Source organism: Chanodichthys erythropterus, chromosome 4 (assembly GCF_024489055.1).
Source record: "Chanodichthys erythropterus isolate Z2021 chromosome 4, ASM2448905v1, whole genome shotgun sequence".
Taxonomy (NCBI): domain Eukaryota; kingdom Metazoa; phylum Chordata; class Actinopteri; order Cypriniformes; family Xenocyprididae; genus Chanodichthys; species Chanodichthys erythropterus.
Genome location: NC_090224.1, coordinates 9,150,562 through 9,175,000, shown reverse-complemented (window position 1 = coordinate 9,175,000; position 24,439 = coordinate 9,150,562). Strand labels below are relative to the sequence as shown.

The 24,439-nt window shown below is 36.9% G+C and overlaps 1 protein-coding gene across 2 annotated transcripts in view; it reads right to left on the bottom strand.

Annotated features, from left to right (window-relative positions):
* myt1la (myelin transcription factor 1-like, a) overlaps positions 1-23,398 on the bottom strand; it is a 42,176-nt gene extending 18,778 nt beyond the window's left edge. For both annotated transcript variants that reach the window (XM_067383067.1, XM_067383068.1), the window contains exons 1-5: positions 23,344-23,398; positions 23,034-23,064; positions 20,217-20,279; positions 7,192-7,655; positions 4,309-5,304 (exon numbers count right to left, since the gene is read on the bottom strand). In XM_067383067.1, coding sequence (XP_067239168.1) covers positions 4,309-5,304; positions 7,192-7,655; positions 20,217-20,279; positions 23,034-23,064; positions 23,344-23,398 — 1,609 coding nt within the window. The remainder of the gene's footprint in view (positions 1-4,308; positions 5,305-7,191; positions 7,656-20,216; positions 20,280-23,033; positions 23,065-23,343) is intronic.
* Between the last annotated feature and the right edge of the window lie 1,041 nt (positions 23,399-24,439).

Sequence of the window (24,439 nt, the reverse complement as noted above, 5' to 3'; positions counted from 1 at the left end):
TTCTGCGAAATTCTAAATTTATGAATTGGCTGCCCTGATTTGAATCAGAATGACAGAATTTACTGGATTGTAATTCAAAAAAATCAAACTGTCACAGCACAGAAGAATTTCATTAGTCAGACAATAACACAAAGATCTACATCATTAATTTCAATTAATTTTGTCTACTTATTTGTCTACTGAAGAATTCAGAATATGTAGTAATGTTTTTTTGGTTTTTTTACTGATAAGCAATACTTTGCAAAACTAAGTTTAATATTGTCAAAATACCTAATAATTAACATTTTAATTTTGCTCTACAGCAAGACAAAATATCATCTACATTACTGGAGATAACTTTATAAAAATAAATATTCTCATAATAATTTGAAATATATAAATATTAAATTATAAAACATATTGAGCTATAAGTGCAAAAATAATAAACATAAGTGGCCTATTGGAATAGCTTATGAATCATTAATTTTGTGTTTGTGTTCTCTGTATCGGTAAGTAAGATGGCAATTCTAAATATAATGACATTTGTATATTATAATAATATATATAATATAATATAATATAATATAATATAATATAATATAATATAATATAATATAATATAATATAATATAATATAATATAATATAATATAATAGCAACATATCATACATACATACATACATACATACATGGGTCAAAGGCGAATAAGGTTTTTAAAAGTGTAAAACAAAAAAACAAAAACATAATGGAGATATAATTCATTTTGAAGTTTTATTAAGTGTTAACAATGAGATTATGTGGTTTTTATAATCAATTAACACTGCTTTTGTCATTTTTTACAAAATTTGTCACGAAAAAAGTCATTCAGTTTAACAAAAATTCCGAATTACACTTTTGGTTATACCGAATGAGAATATTTTCGAACAATGCTGACAGGCTGATATCTAGCTAGTTAGCTTGCTAGCTAGCAAGCGAAAGGACAATTAAACATTTTGTATTTAGTACAAGTTTTTAAAATATTACAACATTTTCCATGTTTTATAGCGGTTGTACCGAATGACCTGATGTTTAGGGACATGCGTATGAGAAAGTGAAAACATGAATTTTTCAAATAGTTAAAAGAAAGTTAGTTACTTTGCTTCACAACCATGTGGTCATTTGCAGGTGTCTAAATGATGTCAGATCCTGTCACAGGATACTGACCACATGACTTGATCCAAAATGGTCCCTTTATATTGGTTATTCCAAATGACATCAATTAAATTAATTTTTCCAGACAATTTTTCTCATAACAAAGCGACGACTTCTACACATAATTTTAATACCATTTTGCACTATGTTAATATATGATGTTATAAAATCATGCCATAATAAAAAATATATATTACATTTCAAGATTTTAATCACAAATGAAATGGCTCTACTGGTCTTTGGACGGTTAAACCGAATGACCATTTGACACTTCAAAATCTTTAAAATACCTTTATATGCAGCAAAATATAATTAAAACCTTCTGGATTCGATAAAAGAGATCTAGTTGTACTACCTTACATACTTTGGATGTCATATCTTTGTTTTTCATTATTATTAAGGCCTTGAGACCTGTTATGTCATTGACCTGTCTACAGATTTTCAATCAACTTTGCAATCTTGTATTCTCAAATACAGCTTTTGTGTTTGAATATTTCATATTGAAATATTTTATAACCTGTGACAAAGTTCATTTTATATTGCAGTCAGTTCTGGTTCTCGAAAATTTGATTGGCTGAGCGTTCCAATAATTATGATATATAGTCCACTCTGGGGAGGCTATATAATTAAAACCTTTTGGATTCAATGAAAGAAATTTAGTTGTACTACCTTACATACTTTGGATGTCATATCTTTGTTTTTTATTATTATTAAGGCCTTTGGACAAAAACATATGACCCACATATATACTGTACATACATAAATATGTCTGGGTGATTATCATAACAATCTCTACCATTCTAAACGATTTCAGAAATATGGAATATACAATTCTGTGCATTAAGAAAGAAAAACTGATTTTACAACCACCTTACGGCATAGGAAAACATAAAATGAACATTGTGAGGAACTAAGTATCAGAGTATAATGAAATATACATTATACACATAAACATATCAATGTTTTCATCTCACAGCATTTTATTCTACATAGACATTTTACTCCATCCAAGATGTTCATTGATATTGATATTCAAATCCATGCTGTTAAAAAATGTTTCCACTATAGCAGTTCAGTTCTCCATTATTAGCTTACAAGTGAAAACCGCTTTCTGTTCAGCTTTCACTGGTTCTGGTTCATGCGGTGTGTGGTTTCTAGCATGAGACCAAAAAGGGAAAACCAGCAAATGACAATAGAGAACCATCATAGCGCCCATTGGCTGATCAAGAAAGTTGTGGAATGTGCAGTAAATGCGTTCTATGTTAGTCAAATCGGTTTAGCTAAGAAAACACATTTGTAAAATCTTTCCCTCTTTAATTAGCCAAAAATAACTGCTGTAAAACTCCACAAGCATGCAATAATAATGCACCCTGTCAGTCAGAACAGTGAGATCACTCGACATGTTTAATAACGACGCTCCAATAATTAGAGCCAAGAATACTTTCTGGAGACGAGGTGTGAAAACGTGGTGTAATTCTATAATTACACGACCCTCCGACTTGCTGTGGTCGTGCACTGCAAAACAACAGCAAACTGCGACAGGAAGCACAAAGACACTATCTTTAATGGAAACCATAGTGCAAATTGAGCAAATGGAGGGTAATGAAACATACGAAGTAGCGCCTTCAGAGCAGAGACAAAATGATGAACCTTTTCAAATACTAGATAGGAAGAAAGCAGTTAAGTTGGGTAACTGCAGGTGATCTGAGAATCCTCAACACCATAACCACTGTTTGTTAAATGTGATATTGATATGCTCCTGTAGTTTCTGATTGCTAATATTTGCATATATCAGAGAAGATGGCTCAATCCCAAAGGTAGTTGGTGCGGATTGGGAAGGATTTTAAGTTATAAACCATGTATGGGATCCAAGGGATGAGATTTGCTTTCCTAACAGGCCATGCAGATTGCCATTACTCATGCCTGACAAGGTAAGTCTCTGATGTTACCATGTCAACCTATTTTAGCAACATAAGCTGTTGTCATTATGGAAGTTGCTACCAGGGAGACCTGAGTGTTTAAAACAAGCCCCAAAAATGTTTCTGTCTCACCAAAGTGACCCCATAGTCATCAATGTCATCGGCGCAGTGTGTGACGGAATGTTAAGTGACCCAAGACACTGGAGAACAAATGCTGCAACAGCTTTCAGGACGAGAAAATTTGTGCAAATACACCCATTTATGGAAACAAATACACTCATTCAATTCCATATCAGAATAAAATAGAATTCTGTTATGTGTGCAAAAATGTTTACAATAAGAAATAATAATTCAGAATGGAATATATCTCACATTTAGAGATATGAACCTGGTTTCACAGACAGGGCTTAGATTAAGCCAGGATTACGCTTTAGTTCAATTAGGACATTTAAGTAGCTTTTATAAATGTGCCTTGGAAAAAACATTACTGGTGTGCATCTTGATACAAATCAATGGCACTGACATATTTTAAGATACGTCAGTGCAAGTTGCTTTCAGTTAAAACAGCTCAAATATGCGTTTTAGTCTGGGACTAGCTTAAGCCTTGTCAGTGAAACCGGGGGATGAAGTTGCATTCTGAAATATATCACAATTAGGAGGAATAAAGCCGCAAATTAGATATATGCTGTCACATTGTGAGATTTAAAGTCACAATTACCAGGAATAAAGAAATAAAAAAGGAAATGCTGACTTTATATCTCACAATTGTGACAAAGTGAAAAAATAAAACTGGTTATTGTGAGAAAATGTAAAAAAAAATAAAAATAAAACATCACACTGGAATATATAAAGTCGCATCATGAAATATAATATGCCAATTAGGAGAAATAAAACCACAATTAGGAGAAATAAAGCCGCAATTGTGAGATATGAAGCCACATTGTGAGATACAGTATAAAGTCACAATTGTGATACATAATGTCATATTGTGAGATTTAAAGGTACAATTATAGGGAAAAAATAAGGAAATTTTGACTTTATATCGCACAATTGTGACTTTATTTCTCACAGTTGTGAGAAATTACCAGAATAACCATTTTTATTTGTTTCCTCAGTGGCAGAATATGGCTTCCAAATTCCATAAACTTGATAATAAAGGGGAAGCAGCTACTGAAATCTCTGCAGTAATGCAAAATCTCATTAGAAGTTTTATTTTTACCTTTAGGGTAATATGCTCTTTTTGCGCCATCATGATGGAGTCGTGCCTTGCGTTCTTCTGCACTGCTGCTCTGCCTTGGGCTGTGCTCTCCATGAAGGCGCTGATTGTCCCTCCGAGCCACCATCTGTTCTGATGCCATTCTGTCTCGCATAACCTTGGCACGCTCAGATTCGAGAGCAATGGCCTTTTCCAGCAGTGACAGGTTGCCTTTAGTCATGTCGAAAGCTTCATCTGAACGTTCGGAAGCCACTGATGTAGTGTCCTCATCCCCTTCCTGAGCGCAGCTAGATGGGTAGCCTCTTGAAGCGGGGCTGAGCTGTTCTTCCAACTTCATCAGATTGACCATGTCTGAGTAGTTCCTCTCAAGGGGTCTGTGCTGGTCCATCTGGCAGCTATCATACCTGGGCATGTGATGCATTGGCGGCTGATGCGGATGCAGATGCTGCTGCTGCTGCTGCTCGGCCTGGTGCTGCAAGGCCTGGTGACCTTGGTGCTCCATCGTGGGCCGCTCGGACGTTTGGGTCTCGCTAAGTTTGCGGGCCAAGTCGAAGCACTGGTTGCGTAGACACTCCAGGCTACTGAGACACACTTCCTCCTCGCTCTCCTCCGTCTGGCCCCGTCCGTTAGCATGGCCGACTGGGCCGGTATCCCCAGTCCCGCCATCCGCGTATCCCTCGTCAGGCAGCACGGCCCCATGTCCCTGGGCCAGAAGCTTCAGGGAGTCCACAGTCTCGCGTACCACATCGCTATCCAAGTCAACGCTCAACTCTCCCTTATGGCCTCCTTGTTCGCTCCCATCATCCTCGTCCTCGTCGTCATCCTCACCTGCACTGTTGGAGGAATTGCTGTTCATCTCTGATTCAGTCATGGCCTGGTAGGCGGCATCCTCTGCGATTTTACCCAGGTTGAGGAGGGACTTGGCCACCAGCTCGTCATAATTCTCATACTCCTCATTGTTCATGTTCATGTTGTTGTTATTGTTATTGTCCTTCTCAACTGTTTGATTGGATTTTGATTGTCCACCACTGGAATAATTGTCGTCTGTAGAGAAAAGAGAACAAAACAAGGAATTTGCATGAAGATTTGTAGGCATTTTCTAAACCGCTCCGAAAATACCTCCTCAAATATGTTGCGCACTAGGGCCTTTCACCTCATTTCAAAAGAAAGCGGCTTGTGCGGCGAGATAAATTGACAAACGAAATGTCAGTCCTCTCTATAATCTGAAGCCGCCTGAACACTATCATTATGAAAATGTAACGTCTCATGAGCGATAGCATTGATGCAGCAAATCTAAGACAAATGTCACGCCAGGGTTTCACGTACAGCTCGATGACACAGGTACAAATTGATTTAAATAATCAAATGCAGTTTAGTAAGATGGTAACTGCCACTATGCCACTGAAATATATTTGAGTATTCCGCAAAAGAAACGCATGCATTTTAGAGAAACTGCAGTATGGTAAGTGGTACATGAATCATCAGGCAGCATTTTAAATGCTTCACAAAGCATATTTATGTTCCATAACATGTAAGCAGCACAGGCTGCTCTGAAAGCCTCTCAATTGTACTGAAAAGATTTTAGTGTTGCTAGTATTTGGGACAGAGGCGGATGAGACTGCAGGGATAAGCAGAGGATGAGGTGCTCTGTTTCTAGAGCCAGAAATATCCTCAGGAGGAGCCCATTTTCACCGGGGAGGGGTGGGGGGGCTGAGTGTATTTGACACCTCCGGGACAGCGGCGTGCATGTGTGGAGGGGGGCCAAAGTTAATAACTCAGAGAGCCTCTTCTCTCTATTACTCTGGAAGCACTGTCACAAGCGATTGAGGACACCATGGAATGAGGGTGAGATGCATACTAAGGAAGCAGTCACATCTGCTTTCCCTCAATTTCGAAAGGGGAGTTGGATTGTTCCTTGCTGTAAAATCCACATTAATTAGGATGGTGAGGGCCGGCCATTCTCTGCAGGGTGTATGTAGATTTCATTGTGATTCAGCAAATTACATATACTGCATGACTTGAAATGAAAACAGGCAATTTAGGAAATAAAACATTGACTTTAATGACTGCATATTCCGTCAATTATACTTTGAAATGCCGGTTGACCTACAATAAGCTGCCCTTGATTCATGTTTCATGTAGCATTCTGTGTGTCAGAGCAACTATATGTCTTTCTGTAGATTCTAAATATTAAATTTCCTACTCTGGTAACATTTTCTATAATGTTCATATAAACCTGGACATTTTGAACATTTATGGAACTTTCAGCACGTTTTCATAACATTCTTAGAACATAAACGTGTTACCTGGGATTAGCTAACAGGGAACATTCTCAGAACTTTGGCTAATATTCTGTAAAGATTCTCTTTTGATTCTCTTTAAGTTCTTTCAATAACATGAAGAGAACGTTTTTTCAACGTTATCAGGCTTGAGATCATGTCATAAGATCATAAAAATCATACATTTTTTTTACACATACATACAGTATTTACAATATAGCATACACAAATTACCAGTGTCAGATCTATACAGGTGGAGCTGGGGAAGGTGGAGGGTTTCTGAAGCGTGCTGCACTGCTAAGGCAATGTTACTGCTAAGCTAGCTATACAGCTGGAACCAATCAGCTGTGTCCTATAGATATTGATGTGAGATTGAGTTAAAGGACCTATTATCCTGTGCCATCCAGTGTTTCGTGACAGAATAATATATTTACTGTATAAACATATGTGTGTGCATATACAAGTCTCTCCAGCTGACACTTTTGTGTTCTACGAACATTTACCTAATGTTCTCATTATGTTATTTATGAATGTTCAATTCATGTTTTTTGTTTCCATGGTTATAAGAATGTTCAGAATATGCAATAAATCAGATAACATTGCTTACCTTGCTGATGACTCTGATTTTCATAGTAATCCTCTTCCTCATGATCATCTTCATCGTCCTCCTCTTCGTCATCTTCCTGCTCTTCATCATCCCCATCCTCCTCCACCACTTCCTCATCTTCTTCTACCTCTTCCTCCATTTGCTCGATCTCCTCTATCTCCTCTCTCTCCACTTCTCCATCTTCCTCTTCCTCATCCTCTTCTTCCTCTCCTGGTTCCTCATTGTCATCTGAGCACTCTTCTTCTTCATCGTCCCCTTCCTCTTCCCCTTCCTCTTCTTCTTCTTCCACTTCCTCTACTTCCTGTTCCCTGTCTTCTCCCTCCTCCATGGCCTCTGGCTCATAGCTTTCATACACGGTGGGCTCTCCATCAACCATAGTTAGAAATGGACGGCGTTTGGAAGCTGGCTCCTGTGGAGGTTTCTCTTGGGTTTTCCTTTTCTTAGCCAAGGGGCATCCATAAACACTGCACAACAAAAAGAAAACAAAAACCCAGAGAATTATGAGCTACAGTTCTGAAAAATTACCTTGAATGTGTGAAGTGTGTCTGTGCCAAAGCTCAGCCCTCAGAGATAAGAAGTATTAGAATTGTTTAAGACACAACAAAGCATTAATAACCACTGGCACATTTATTCATGTAAATGCGTGTGTTGCTTGAACTCTGGTCCCACAAGGCAGTGCTACTTCTAAACCGCCAAGACTCGTTTATGAGACTCATCCTCCAAAATATAAACAAGGCAAAGCCCATTCTAGCCTTAGTCCTCAATTATTCAAATCCCATAATAATCATTAGGTTTTTGAGAAATTCCACTTTAATTCCACTAAAACAGCAAATGTATGTGGTCTGAATGTGGCATCCAAAGAATAAACGATTCAGTCTTCATACAAAAAAAAGGTTTATTTGTGGCTTTATGATGATTTTTTTTTTTTTATTATTTTTACCAAAATTGTGAGTTTTTGACTTATTCAGTGATGTGATAATGATAATTATCTCTGATAATGTGTTGTAAACACTGTGTTTCTAAAGATAATCTGGCTTCTACAGAAAATTATTACTGAAGCAAAAAAAAAAAAATCTTTAATGCATTTCTTTCATTATCTAATTTTAAACATATTTAAATTTGACCCTGGACCACAAAACCAGTCATAAGTTGGAATTGTATATTCACTCTAAAAAATGCTGGGTTAAATATGGACAAGGCCAGGGATTGGGTTGTTTTCACCCAGCCATTTTTTTCAACCAATTTTGGATTTATTTTTTTAGCCAGCAATATGGTCATATAGTAAAAGGCTTTTGCTCACCCCCAAATAGGGGCAAATTGTGGGGTATTTTAAGCTGAAACTTGACCAGACCAAAGACTTATACTTCATCTTGTGAAAGAGGGCATAATAGGTGTCCTTTAACCCAACCTGCTGGGTTTTTACCATATTTAACCCAACTTGGGTTATTTTTAACACATCATTTTTTAGAGTGTCTGTAGAAATAGCAAACAATACATTGTAGGGGTTAAAACTTAGATTTTTCTTTTATGCCAAAAATCATTAAGATATTAAGCAAAGATCATGTTCCATGAAGATATTTTGTAAATGCCCTACCGTAAATATATATAAAAATGTATTCTTGTGAGTGGATATGCATTGCTAAGGACTTCATTTGGACAACTTTAAAGGCGATTTTCTCAATATTTTGATTTTTTCTACCCTCAGATTCCAGATTTTCAAATAGTTGTATTTTGGCCAAATATTATCCTATCCTAACAAAACATACGTCAATTGAAAGCTTATTTATTCAGCTTTGGTGGTCCAGGTCATATACTGTGTATATATATATATATATACTTTTATTTTGGATGTGATTAATCGTGAATAACTGTTTGACAGCACTAATATATATATATATATATATATATATATATATATATATATATATATATATATATATATATATATATATGGGATTTTTTGAACAGAACGTAGAGGGTCTATTTTCAAACAATATTTCTTGCTAATACTTTTATTCATTTAACCTTATCCTCGAGCTTCCTTTAAGTCATAACCTCAAACCATCAGCTCAGTTAGCAATTGGGAGTTGAGATTCACATCAGAGTGAGGCTTTGTAGATATAAACTGGGTTGCCTAGAATCAGAAAAGCAAGCCTTTACACACACTCACACACATTTTGAATGATGAGAGGACAATAAAAGCGTGAGATGTGTTTTTATAACCTGTTCTTGTGGCTCTTGCGCTTGGTCAGGGCTCAACGGACTGTAAAATGTTCAAGATTCAAATCCCTTTTGCAGGCAGTTATCTTCCTCATCCTCTGATACTGCCTTAACGTGCACAAATCAGCACCAGCAGACCAAGGACTTCTGGCAATATAAGTCTGTGCTCGACTGCTTGATGATTCACAAGGCTTGGTACCAATGTTTAAAACAATAATGTACCATACTTGTTATAATTACTCTTACTATAACAAATCTGCAGTTGGTATCAGTAACCACTATAGTGGTTAATTGGGATAATTTGCAAAAGACAGGATCAAATTAATAAAAACAACATAACATATATGCATAACAACATAACATAAATAATATTTGGCACTTTAATCATTACAAGTCAAAACTTAAATGTTAACAATTAAATATCAATACAATTATGATTTTTTTTTTATAATTATAAAAAAACATTATGATAAATATTTTTCAGTTAATTTTCAACAATTTGATTTGCATCAAAATGCAATTTTACATTAAAAGCTATTTTTCAATAGTGAATTATTACACCTATGATTGTCACCACAAAAAAATAAAAAAATAAAAAAAATAAAAATAACCAAGCAAAATAAGAATTGGAATGCTTATTGCACAGATTAAAGGAATTCCAATCCTTAAAATCTGTTCTTTTAAAATCATAATCATAAATTATGATTTCACAGTACTAACAATAAAAATATTTAACCTCATAACCCTACAATGCTCGAGTCCAGTTAGTGTGAGGTACCCATTTTCTCTTTATTGTTTTATTGTTAAAGCAGGTGCTGGTTATAGAGCCTGCGCTTCTATGTGATGGCGTGTTGTGCGGGCAGCCAGCCAGCGTCGTCTGTGTGGGTGAGAGCTTTTCGCGAACGACTCGGAATGACCTTGGACACCTTCGCGTTTCCCACTGGCAGGCCATGCCAATTAAAATTCCACAGGTAATTAAACCACATTTGAATACGGGAGCGGCAGAGGCAAGCTTTGAGTGGGACTAAGGTAATTACGGGCGAGAGAAAGAGAGAGAGAGATCTGCGAGCCTTTCAGAACTGCCGGGAGAAATAATGACTTCAGTCAGACAGCTCCTGGTGGACAAATCCTCTGATGAACTTGACTAATACCAGCAATGGCCAGAATATTAGCCCAGACCATCATTTCCACAGCAACCGTCATAATAATAGAGCAAATATTGCTCTCAAAGTGCCGGAATGATGAACGAGAATAATTTCTCTGTCTGTTTCTAAAAACATGCGATTACTTTTTAATTAAAAGACTTCAAATTGTCATTCTGTTACAATTAGTGACCTTAGATTAGCCAACAGAAATGCTCTTTGGTTTAAATTGGCCTGAATACCAAGGGCATGTTCAGGCTGTGGTCTATTGTCGATTCTAGCTGCTTTGGCACCAGGTATGGTCTTACGGAGTGTGACACTATAGGGCCGTGTAGGCGAATTCAGCAGCTACAGCTGGCTGTTCGTGTTGGAGTTGCCATAGGAGCATGCGGCTCCTCTGCGCTCCTACACTGCAGCATCCACAGGCATGCGTGGCAAGGCGCTGTCACCATGGTGATCTCCCCCTCAGGAGTGGGATTTGCCATTTGAGCAGACAGACAGAGTGAGAGAGAGAGAGAGAGAGAGAGATCAGTGATTCTGTGCCTGACAGACATCTCCCAGCTAACCTCCCTTCATTCTGCGCCCTCCCAAAAAGCAGAACAAAGGAGGTGCTGGTGTTGTGCATTCTGCAGGGCTCTTTCTGTCTCTGCAGCTCAGTTGCCTTCTCTGTCACTGCGGAGCCCGGTCCCCTTCTGCCTAAAAACACAGCGCACAATCACACTACCACACACACTGAGAGGCTGTTTGCGGTGATTATGTCCTTGGCGGTTTCAATTTACCGCAGAGACTCGTGAAGTCTGACCCTGGAGTGAGGTTTTACATCTCGCCGTGTTCTTCCGAGGCATAATACCGCCATTCACACAGGTTCAGATCTACGTGAGATATCATATGGATGAGAATGAGATACAGTGAGGAGAGATTGGAAACTTATAACTGGGTGTTGACCTCAGGATTCATTCAATGGGAAAAGTAGCTCTCTTAGTAATTATCCAGTGGCCATTCATGTCATAAGACGTGTTGCATGGGTTAAGATCGCACAGATGCACATCAGAAACTTGTATTGCAAACTGGGGTCTGTCTCAAATAGCCAAGGGGTCTGTGGAAGAAAATGTCTGAATTAAATATTGCACTGCAAGCAATACAAAAGAGTGCAACTGTATTTTTTCTATAAATTTCTCTTTTTCTTAAATCTTCAAAATGTAATGTGTTATATTCAAAAGCAAAAATATTTATAAATCTGACAAAAAAGAAAAGACACAACAGATGTACACCATGTGTATGCATAAACAACTATTCACTAAGAATCATTCATAAAGGTCAGGTTTTTTTCCGGAATGAATCAGTGTTTTTAATGAATCAAATTAGTGAACTTAGAATAGAATAGAAACATACTTTTCTTATTTTTTCTGCCATTTGAAGGCAGAAACAGTCAAATAGTATGCTATTCCGAATTCAGTCAATCACTTGTTTTGTTCCTGAATGAATCAGTTACGGAAGAAATCGCTTGATTCAATGACTGACTGATAATGACAGACAGCTGCTGAATTTCGAACAGTATACTAGCATACTACTTTTACTATTTGTATGATAAAAAGATATACATGGTTAGGGTAGTATGCTATTAGGCCTGCTATTCTGAATTCAGTCAGTCACTTGTTTAGTTCCTGAATGAATCATTGTTAATGAATGAATTATTTGAATGAATGATTCAACAACTCACTCATGAAGACAGCTGCTGAATTCAGAACCGCATATTAGTATGCTACCCTTACTATTTTTAGCATATCTGTGCTAGTACTATGCTCCGAATATAGCAAGCCTGAATGTTATTGAACCAATGACTCACACACAAAGACGGTAAGTTGTGCCACCTACTGGTGTATCAATGTAACCTGCAGAATGAGTCACTGAAAAAAACAAATCCACATACAGACAGTCTGTCTGAGAGGTGCAAAAAGAAGCAAATGGAGTGAAACAAATGAAAAGCCCCAGAGTGGACTATATATCAAAATTCTTGGAACGCTCAGCCAATCAAATTTTCGAGAACCAGAACTGACTGCAATATAAAATGAACTTTGTCAGAGGTTACAAAATATTTCAATATGAAATATTCAAACACAAAAGCTGTATTTGAGAATACAAGATTGCAAAGTTGATTGAAAATCTATAGACGGGTCAATGACGTGACGGATTTCAAGGCTTTAATAATAATAAAAAACAAAGATATGACATCCAAAGTATGTAATGTAGTACAACTAGATCTCTTTTATCGAATCCAAAAGGTTTTAATTATATTTTGCTGCATATAAAGGTATTTTAAAGATTTTGAAGTGTCAAATGGTCATTCGGTTTAACCGTCCAAAGGCCAGTACAGCCATTTCATTTGTGATAAAAATATCTTAAAATGTAATAAATGTTTTTTATTCTGGCCTGATTTTATAACATCATATATTAACATAGTGCAAAATGGTATTAATATTATGTGTAGAAGTCGTCGCTTTGTTATGAGAAAGAATGTCCAGAAAAATGAATTTCATTGATGTCATTCGGAGTAACCAATATAAAGGGACCATTTTGGATCAAGTAATGCGGTCTGTATCATGGATGTGACATCATTTAGACACCTGCAAAGGACCACATAGTTGTGAAACAAATTAACTAACTCTCTTTTAACTATTTGAAAAATTCATGTTTTCACTTTCTCATACGCATGTCTCTAAACATCAGGTCATTCGGTACAACCGAAAATGTTGTAATATTTTAAAAACTTGTACTAAATATAAAATGTTTGATTGTCCTTTTGCTAGCTAGATATCAGCCTGTTAGCATTTTTTGAAAATATCATCATTCGGTATAACCAAAAGTATAATTTGGTAAAACCGAAATTTTGGTTAAACTGAATGACTTTTTTGGTGACAAATTTTGTCCATCTCGTAAAACATGACAAAAGCAGTGTTAATTGATGATAAAAAACACATAATTTCATTATTAACACTTAATAAAACTTAAAAAGACTTAAAACTTGTATCATTCCGTACTCTAGACGTATTGACGTATTGTAGATTCCACACAAGAAATTCATATATGTTATTTGTAATGCTTGCAAGTGAACACTCTGGGGTTATAAAATGGGTCCATGGTTCAAAAAAAGTTTGAAATATCCTGTTGTATAATGTTTATCGCTGTCTGACTATAGTACATGAAAGAGACATCTGGCTCAGCCTCACAGTTGAATTAACAGTTTGGGCGAATTACAAATCCCTCACAGATAACAAACAAGCCCTCGGCATGTATAGAACAGATCATTTAGAATGACTTGACGAGCATGAAGCCAACAGACCGCATAGACTGCATTCCGAAGACCCATCAAAAAAAACGAGTGAGTGAGAAGAGAAGACAGAGGACAAAACTGCATGTGCCGCCCACACAGTCCAGAGCCCATCTGTTTGCATGCTGCTGGTGAGTTACCGGCGCACAAATATGATTCCTCCCTGCTACATAGAATGAAGGTGTAAATTATGGCCAAAGGCTATAAATGAATGCCGTCTGTAAGCGTCCATCATGCAAAATCTCAATAAATTCTTGAGAAAGAAAAAGACAAAGGGATCCATCAGCAGCTCCGTCTCAACAATCGAAAGTCTGTGGTCATAGTTCCATTGACTTCTATTCAACCCAAAAGACATTAATGTTGATAAAACACTCCATTAGTGCAAATAGCATATCACATAAGTGGATCTTAAGTAACTGATGCACAGACTCCTATTTTTTGACCTAATATTTAAAAATGGAACTATTCCCTATTCATAAAAAAATACTAAAAATGGAGATGCCAGCTCTAAAAATATGCTATGGTATGTTCAAAAATTCAGACATCATCTCGAAGCTGTTAAGGTGTTCCCTCTTCGATTTAAACATCTTTTGACATTAAATACATCTGTTTTATTTTAACTAATGTGAATTTTTATGAATGGCAATTTATGACGCAACCAAACATCTGTTTGAGAGCAAAGGCGTAACTAACTCAATGTTCCTTTCTCAATAGTCATTCAGAATATTTCTCAGTGAAAACAATGTGTCCAAACGGAATCGAATCTTACGCTTTAAGAGCAGATTTTTCTCCATGTCACCTCATTTCCAAAAAAAAAAAAAAAAAAAATTTAACTTGTCAAGACAAGGTTTGTAAACTCAGTTGTGTTTATTATCAGAAATATATCCTTCCCTAGAATGTTTAGATTTTTTTTTTTATTGTTTCTCCCACCAGCTTTAGTACAACTTGCTTTTTCCTTCTTAAGCCATTCACACTTCACATATTCCCTTACAAAACACTGCATATACATAGTTTCTTTGTTTTTCTGATGGAAAACACAATGCTGGAAAATCTTTGCACTTTGGCTACCACAATGGAGGAGAGGCCAGACTTGTGTAGAGCAAGGAAAGCAAGCCGGGTGTTATATTGATGGGAAAAAAATGAGAGAGAGAGAGAGAGAGAGAAAGAGAGAGGGAGACAGCATGAGCAAGCGAGCATACGGCTATACCATTCTCTGGCCGCTGCCACCAGCTCTTGGCTCAGTTCCTATTCTTTTAGTGAGTGCTACCTGTCAAGCCCTGAATTATACAGCCCTGGGCTTTAGCCTATGTGAGTCATCCATCAGAAAGGGAGGGAAGGAGGGAGGAGGAGAAAGAAGACTGGAAAGAGGGATGGAAAGAGAGCTGAAGGAGTAAGGGAAAGGTAGAGGAACAAAGAGCCTGGATGTAGGGAAGATAAAAAGGAGGAGGAGCGCAGAGAGGAATAGAAAATAGGAAAGTGGAACGAGAAAGAGTCACAGATGGAGAGGAGGAGGAGGAGGAGAGAAAGAAAGAAAGAAATAAAGAAAGAGAAAGAGAGAGAAGGGGTACTAAACATGATTTGCACAAAGCAATTACTGAACCCTGTTAAAATCATAGCAGTCACACCTGTACTGACACATCCTCTTATTACAAGCCTCTGCGTTTGCTAAAAGGGATACATTAAAATGGAGAATGTGCAGATAACATGTTTTCAGGAAGGGTATGCATCACTGAGGTTGTAAAGGTGGGTATTTTTAGATGACGAGAAAATGGTACATTTTCTCGTCACACATGTTATTTCTAACATTTTAACGTGAATGCAACACCATTGGTCCATTGCAGGGGAGTAGCAGCCATTAAAGTGACAAGAAATTTCTAAACTACTTTTTGGGATCAATAATTATAAAAAAAAACTTAATTTGCCTACTTTGCTTTTCAAATCAGGTACGACTACTGGGCGACTACTTATGTCATCTAATTATAATGATGTCTTTATTCATTTCAATAAATGAGTTGAGGTGAAGACACATTTTCCGTTGTTCGTTTCTAAAGGAATTCTCGCGAGTTTCACGAGAGGGTGAAAAATAAAAATTTCCCCATACAAATTTGCAGCATTGATCAACAGAAAGATGCGTGGTTTGAAACTGACTTCAGTGTGAGCTGTTCTTCATGCATCTCTACACTATTGCAGTAGGCCTTTTTTGCCAACAAAATTTTGCTGGAATTTTGCTAATGTGACTATTCAACTTACGGAACGAACGCGGCACCAGTTCCTTTTTTGTCTGTAAGTAAAATAGGGAAGGCGTAGGACAGTGGTTCTCAAACTTTTTAGCGTGGAGTACCCCCTGAAGGAATTCCCATCCTTCCGTGTACCCCCTCTCTTCCACTTTGACTGCAGTCACACCTTTTCCATTAAGGGACAATATTTGCCCCCTAAATTGATTTTCCAGTGCATATTTTTACATTTACACTCTCAAAACTGCTGGGTTAAATATGGACAAAACCAGGGATTGGGTTGCTTTTACCCAGCCATTTCTTTCAACCAATTTTGGATTTATTTTTTTAGCCAGCTATATAGTAAAAGGCATGTTTTTGCTCACCCCCAAATGGGGGCAAATTTGTGGGGTATTTTAAGCTGAAACTTGACCAGACCAGAGACTTATATTACATCATGTGAAAGAGGGCATAATAGGTGCCTTTTAACCCAACCTGCTGGGTTTATCCATATTTTACCCAGCTTGGGTTGTTTTTAACCTAGTATTTTTTAGAGTGTATGAATAACTTTATAAAATAAATAATGTTTTAAATAAAAAATGTTTAATAGAGAAATATGCAATGATGGTAAAACGAAGTGATACTTTTAAATATTAAACTAAAACCGCCAGTAGGTGGCAGCAAGTCACTGTTTTCACGAGTGAGTCATCGAGTCATTCATTCAGCAAGTGGCTGTGAATGAATCATTGAATCATTGACTCTCACGATTCGTTCAAAGCCGCATTCGTGTGTTGTAGTTCTGCTCTGGTTTTCGTTAGAAATATTTTTTCGTTGCAAAATAGACAGAGTAAATACTGACAGTACTGTGTTTAAAATGTACGTTTTGTTTTTTGACCTGTTGTATAATAATGCACGTTTGCAGTCATGTGGATATTTGGGTACAATTGCATTCTCCCTCGTTATCAACATTAAATACAAGAACTCACACAAGGTATGTTTTTGTATCGAAGAAAGTTTGAGTTTTAAATTGATATTAATCCACTGTGTCTATATTTGTTCTTCATGCAAATGCTAAATCCCCACTTTTACAAAGGTGCATTGTCGAGAACGGCAGTAATTTAGCGCGATTTAAGGCAGCAGACTGCACACAATCTATCATATGCATGCTGCTTGTGTGGATGCAGTCATTTTAGACTGCAAAACATGAGGTAATTTAATTAAATGTAATGGATTTACGGCATTTTGCCAGTTAGAAATACATGCTCGGTTTTAATATTATTTAAGGTTTGGTAGAGTTAAATTAACTACTCCGCATTTTGTTCGCGTACCCCCTTTTGTCACCTCACGTACACCCAGGGGTACGCGTACCCCAGTTTGAGAAACACTGGCTAGGACATACAGCATAAACTTTTTGAAGAATACGGAAGGCGGAATGGCGAAGCACTTGCAAAGGCGATTATTTGTGTTTACGAAGCATATAAATTTGTATTTTTTTTAAGAAAATGACCGATTGTTTCGCTAGATAAGACCCTTATTCCTCGTCTGGTATCGTTTAAAGCCCTTTGAAGCTGCACTGAAACTAATTTTGACCTTCAACCATTTGGAGTCCATTGAAGTCCACTATAAGAAGAATATTCCTGGAATGTTTTCATCAAAAACCTTAATTTCTTTTCAACAGACGAAAGAAAGACATGGACATTTTGAATGACATGGGGGTGAGTAAATTATCAGGAAATTTTTATTTGAAAGTGGACTAATCCTTTCAAAGCGCTGTTTAGATCGACATTAACCTGGGGTTAAGCTTACTTTGTACGTTATCTACCCCTAAAAGGTGCATATTAGTACCTCAGAGTGGTAATATGCATCCTTAATGTACATATTAATATGAACCTTTTCATGGTAAGTAAGGTACAAAGTTGTCCCTTTAGCTACCTCCAAGATAAGCTGTTGTTCCCCCGAAGGTGCAATTTTTGCACATTTTTGTGCATTATATGTGTGTATATTATGAACTGGAAAAGTCTGATGTACACATCGGTTTATGATACTTTGCCCTGAGAAGCCATTACAATACAAAAACCTACAATGTATACATTACATCAGTTCAGACCCCCATCAGAGCAGCCATACATTAGGGGTGCGAACCTCTGCTGTGATATAACCCAATGTATGCCGCAGGAGACAAACACTGTTGTTGTTTTGTCATTATTACTTTTTAATGGAGTGGTAAAGGGCGGCAGACACTGCATAGCCTGCACAGGTAACGCAGTGTCCTCATTACAACCCTTCCATTCTCACAATGTTCCAACAAATGCCCCCCAAATGTTAGCATGCTCTGACAGCACAGTCGGAGCGCCGTTCTCTCCCCACCCTCTCATTTGGGGGTAATTCATCACTCTCTCGCCCTCTCCCTGCGTTTTCAGTGAGAGGTCTGCTGGAGGTACCATTTGTCTGTTGCAGAAATGCAATTCTGGTTGGTGGTTCACAGGGCTTGGCTGATGAGGTGACACAGTAGACGTATCCATCAATCTTTTCTGTTCTGCCTTTCTTGTTTTGTATCTTTCTTCTGAGGTACAGTAAATAGCATCAAGAGGAGAGACTGTTAAACATGGAAGTGGAACAGACTGAGAGTGACTTTGACAACAGTTGTCAAATCAGATGATATTAGCTTCCTAGCTATGTGAGGAAATTGGTGCCAGCATAACGAAAACCTACATATTTTTAAACCATATCATTTATATCATTGTTAAAGTATAACGATTAATTATCTCAAGTTGCCTGTTAGTGAAACGGTGCCATTTGTATTCCTTCCACAATTCGTCCTTAAAAAGGCTTTTTGTCAAAGAAGAAACAAACAGAACAATCCTGCTAAGACGTTTAACAAGCTGATTACAATATAAATGATGTCGCGCCTGTCATCAGATAGCCTCCACATATTCCCGATGTATGCTAATGAGAGTTAGATATCGCAGTGTGACTCGTTGTCCATTTACATCTGTTTTTAAAGGGACACTTCACCCAAAAATAAAAATTCTGTCATCATTTATTCACTCTCACCCATAACTTGGTCATCTTCAAAACACAAAAGAAGATATTTTTAATGAAACCTCATTCAAAGACCATTCAAACAAAACTTTGATGCTTCAAAAATTTGATAAAGAGATCAGACACTGTAAAACCCCATAAGTTACAGTAACTCAAACCATTTGAGGAAACCGACTGCCGTAAACCATTTAAGTTTTAAAACCAATAAGTATGAGTACTGTAAACTCATATACATTGAGTTAAATTGACTTATATTTTAGTGTTGGTTTAGTCAATCATTAGGGTAAATCAACTTAAAGATTTTAAGTTTATTTTATTAATTCAGTTTGAATTCAGGTAACAAATCTAACTAAATCTTAAAAGAAATCCATATGATTTGAGCAGTTTAAATCCAAGTCTTCTGAAGAGACACAATTGTTTCATATGATGAACAACATATAATACATACATACTGCTCATCAAATATTGTAAATGAGTGCGCAACTGTATGTGAGAACAAACCTTATTGGTTCCTGTGCTTCAAGCAACCATGTTTGAGCTTTAATTTATTATATTTGATGAGCTCTATGTGCATTGATCACCGTTAAATGTGAATAAAAGCCTACATTATATCTGTTTATCATATAAATTGATTGTGTCCATGGATTAAACCATGGATTTGAGTGAACTATCCCTTTAAGTCTACAACAGCTATGTTTAAAGAGGTAAGGTTGCGGCTACAAAGCAAAAACTCCTAATGCTGATGCTAAGTGCTCTGAAGTAAGTCATTCCATTAGAATATTGTTCAGTCCTTTAGCAATCCAGAAAACATATCATACTTTGTTAAAATGCTTAACTTTAGTAAACACCAGCTCTAGTTCACTGCAGTCTCACATCTTTTATCTTCCCTTTCACAGCTTTTTGCTGGTAAAAGGATGTATATAAAGAAAAGAAAAAGGCCCAATTCAAATTCAATTGACATAATTTTGCTATTGGTCTTGAGCTTTTCTGTAAGTGGCTAAGAGCCTTCATTCTTGCAGCCGTAAAGAGACTTTCAGATGGATGGGCACACATTCATATAAATGAGAGGTCAGTTCTTACCTCCTGTGTCTGGCGTATTTGCCGCTGACATGTCCACTACCATCACACCCAGGTGTGGGACAGCTGCAGACAAGAGAAATAATTAATACAAGGCTGACGTCACACATGCACAGACACACGCGTACGCTTGTTTTTGCTGACTATGTTCGAACCGTAGCACATCAGCCTTCATTACAGATTTAGAGAGCTCCCAGTGTCCTCCAGGCCGATGACTCACCAGGCTCCATATTTCATATTTCATATTGTATATCGCTCTCTGGCTGCTCCATTTACATCCACAGCCAGTTAAAAGCCATAAGGGAAAACATCCAACGTTCGAACTTCTGCTCCGCTTGAGCAAAGGGTCAGACCAGCAAACCAGTATCTGAGTCATTAACATAAAACTAGCCAGATTAGTTACAGTGTCACCGATTGCCTAAAGTATTCATTAAGCACTTACTTGACTGGCAGTGGTTCTACCAGTACTGAAATGTGAGGCCTGTTTCAGATGCACAAACACTGTGAAAGCGAAGCAGCAGCGCAACTGCTTGTATTGTGCATTCTAGAAAATGTACAAATTTTTTATTATTTATATTCATGTACAATCGGATCTGTACATTCCCATTCAAATGTTTGGGATGAGTAAAATTTTTTAAAATACTTTTATTCAGCAAGGACATTGGTGACCAATTTTTTTTTAATTTCAATGAAATGAATGTTTTAGTCCGATAATGTTTTTTATTTAATATTTTGTATTTTTAGGGGATTTTATGGTAGTTTTAATCCATTTATTCACTTTTTGAGCATGGACCTGAAAATGAACATTCCAACTTAAATTGTCATAAATTTTGAATGCTTTAGAGCACAGACTTAATTTTGGTCTCTTTTTAAAGATGCCACTTGGCAAATTATTGCTGAAGTGAAAAAAGTTTAAAAAAGTTAACTTAAAAAACGTTAAAGATTTTTACATTTATTGCTATGAAAAATGCACAAAAATACTATTTTCAATTTTTATATGAAATATATCTTTTCAAACACATGTTTTACTCTAAAACTGCAAGAAAATCAAAGCCATAAATCTAAACAAGTTATGCTCCAAATTTGACCTTGGTATCTCAAAAAATGGGCTTTCGGTATGATTTTGTTTGGCCGCAGTACCAAAAGTTTTCACTGGATCAAATTAGTCTCCCATTCATTTCCAATGCGAGGAGCAAAAGTGTGACTATTTTTTTCAGAACCATTTAAACTTTTCGAATCACGTCCATGATTTGTGTGTGTGTGTGTTCACATAGCAAATGCCAAAACCTTTACCAAGTTTCATACCATTCCGATGAAGTAAAAAATTCTAAAAAAAAAACCAAAACAAAATGTAAAAATTTTCAGTCAAAACTGACCAAAGAGCACCACAGGTTTAAACGGATCAAAAGTGACAGTAAAGACATTTAAATTGTTACAAAAAATGTCTATTTCAAATAAATTATTTATTTGTTTCATCAAAATAAATTAAGCAGCAATGTTAAACTGTATTTAACATTGATTATAATAAGAAAAGCTTCTTGAGCACCAAATCAGCATATCAGAATGATTTCTGAAGGATCATGTGACACCAAAGACTGAAAATTCAGCTTTACTATCACATGTATTAAAAATACCAATTATTGTTTAACAATGCATATTTTAAACCTGAAGCTATTTTAAGCTTAAAATTTTGTAAAAGAGTAAGAAATTAAGTGGGAACATGTCTAGCCTAGCACAAGAGTTGCATCTCCCCTTGATAATGTTGGCTAGGGATCGGTGTCTGATCAAGCTGGTGACCCATCAGTGAGTGTAACTGGTGTTAAAGATGCCTGCAGCTACAGGCCTGGACCTGCTGATGAAGCAGATTGGCCTGATGATTGAGAAGGAGAGAGAGAGAGAACAGAGGGAATTTCACTTCTCTACTTGGTCTAATACCATAATAAAGATGACATGGTAGAGGTGCCTCTGGAAAACCGGTCATAACACACTCACAGAGTCACACACCCTTGTGTCCTTGCCGCTGTCATTGTAATTGGACACATCGCCACAAAATAAAAAAAGAGTCTTTTTTAACAACAGCGTGGGTGTTAAACCATTCCTAATGAGGAAAATACTGCCATTTAGGAGGCCTGTAAATTGTGCTTAAGGGAAAGATATGCAGGGGGAAAAGTGACAGGCAGATATGAGTAAAACGACTCGCTGCCCTGAAGGAAAAACAGACAATTCACTCTCATCATGATGCATGATTTCATTAGGGGTGCAGGGATATTTACTAATACTAATTGGGAGAATCATATGTTCTCACTGAAGGCAATTTCACTGAAAGGACTATTTAGGTTCTGCCTGTAGTACTTGCTATATTGAATAAATTATATTAAAAATATATTAATTAGCAAAATTACACTTTGATGCCACCTTGAACAGAAATTCACAAATGTGTCATACACCTGTTTTAGTCTTTAAAGACAGAAACTGCGAGGTGAGATACAACAAATCAACCGTATTTACTTTCTTAATACGCATTTCTGGTCTTAAAATTATCTTAATAATAAAATCCACTATTCAAAGGTTTGGAGTATGTAAGATTTTTTTTTTTTTAAGAAATGAATACTTTTATGCAACAAAGATGCATTAAATTGATACTTGAATTGATTTAACTTATATACTTTCAACAGCAGTGTATATCAAAATTCAATACCTTGCTTCACCTTCAATATCCAGTTTCACTCAGAAAAACATCACATTATGAAAATTAATAGGTTGTAAACTGTATTGCATGGTGAGTTTAATTGATGATTCCCATACTGTATACAGACTGACCTGAACAGCTCTTGTGCAGCCTCCACGGCAACTACAAAAAAAGAAAGAAAAAAAAGAGAGAAACAATTAGTGAGGAAACATCTCAACATGAGCTTCATGACACAATGGAATCATATTATTATGAGCAGACTAATTTTCCAGCCTCATAGATCCTGCTTCACCTGTCCAATCAATAGTCCCTGTTCATCACTACTGACGTCAGTGATAATTCGTGAAAGGCAATAAAAAGACTCAGTTATGGATTGAAAGAGGGGAAATGGATTTGACCGTAGGTTGAGACTGCAGCTAATACCATGTGAGTGCGCTGTACCTCGCACACCTTTAGATCGTGTTCGATGACGCTTCTCGGCCGCATCCACCTCCATCTGGAGAAAAGAAGCATCAATTAGCCTGACCTCCATCTACAATCTGAGCTACTGTAAAAGGAAGAGTAAAAGGGCAATGATGTCTGTAGCAGGGATGGTTATGAACCGCATTGAACTGCACGAGAGACAGATCATAGATGATAAAAGAATATGTTTATTATGAAAAATACAGACTGTGAACTATGGATTACTATACTGGTCATGCAGTACATGTGGCCATAATGCATCACGGTTTATATTGAATGAAGATCTATGCAGTGTATCATTCTGCACCCTAGTTGCCAACATTGTGAATCACTTTATAATGATACACTTAAAACAATTACATATTCTGAGAATGAATGAGCTTAGTGTACTTGGTAGTGAACCACGGAGCAGACTGAGACACACCACTAGTCTTCTATTGCTAGACTGAGTTTGTGATGAGCAGGGCGGGGCCGAGAGCTGCGGGAGCGGAGCCCGGTCCATTCTCGTCTTCTACTGTCGTTCCTCATCCTTATATATTTCCGGAGCTCCTCTGTGGGACTCGAGACCGGTGTGACTCACAGGTGTCACTCATTAGCCATCGCTCCTCCGGCCTTGCTCCACGCCCTTGGCTCTCAGCCCCGCCCTGCTCATCACAGAGTTCTATCCACATTTTTCCTGATGAGCCTACTGTGTTTTGAATTATGGGTGATATTTCTGGTTTGGGGAACTTTGATTCAAAAAGACTGAAATTAATAATTTCAAGTTATAAGCTTGCACTACAAATAATCATTTTGTGTGAGTTTGACTGAATGAGCTATAAATGTACTATTTTCAGACGTCATGGGAATAACGTAATGCTTGGTATTTAAATGTGACATAGTATCACAAGAATATCTATGGCAAGAGGTCTTTTCAGTTGCTGCTTTCTTTTCCTCCTGATTATTTTTTTCAAGTGTATTGAGCTGTAACAGTATGAAAAAGACACATACTGTGCATTTGTGGTCCGTTTTCCTGATTTATTTAATGATATATCCCATTAGTAATTAACTGAATTGCGCATAGAATCTCTTGTTT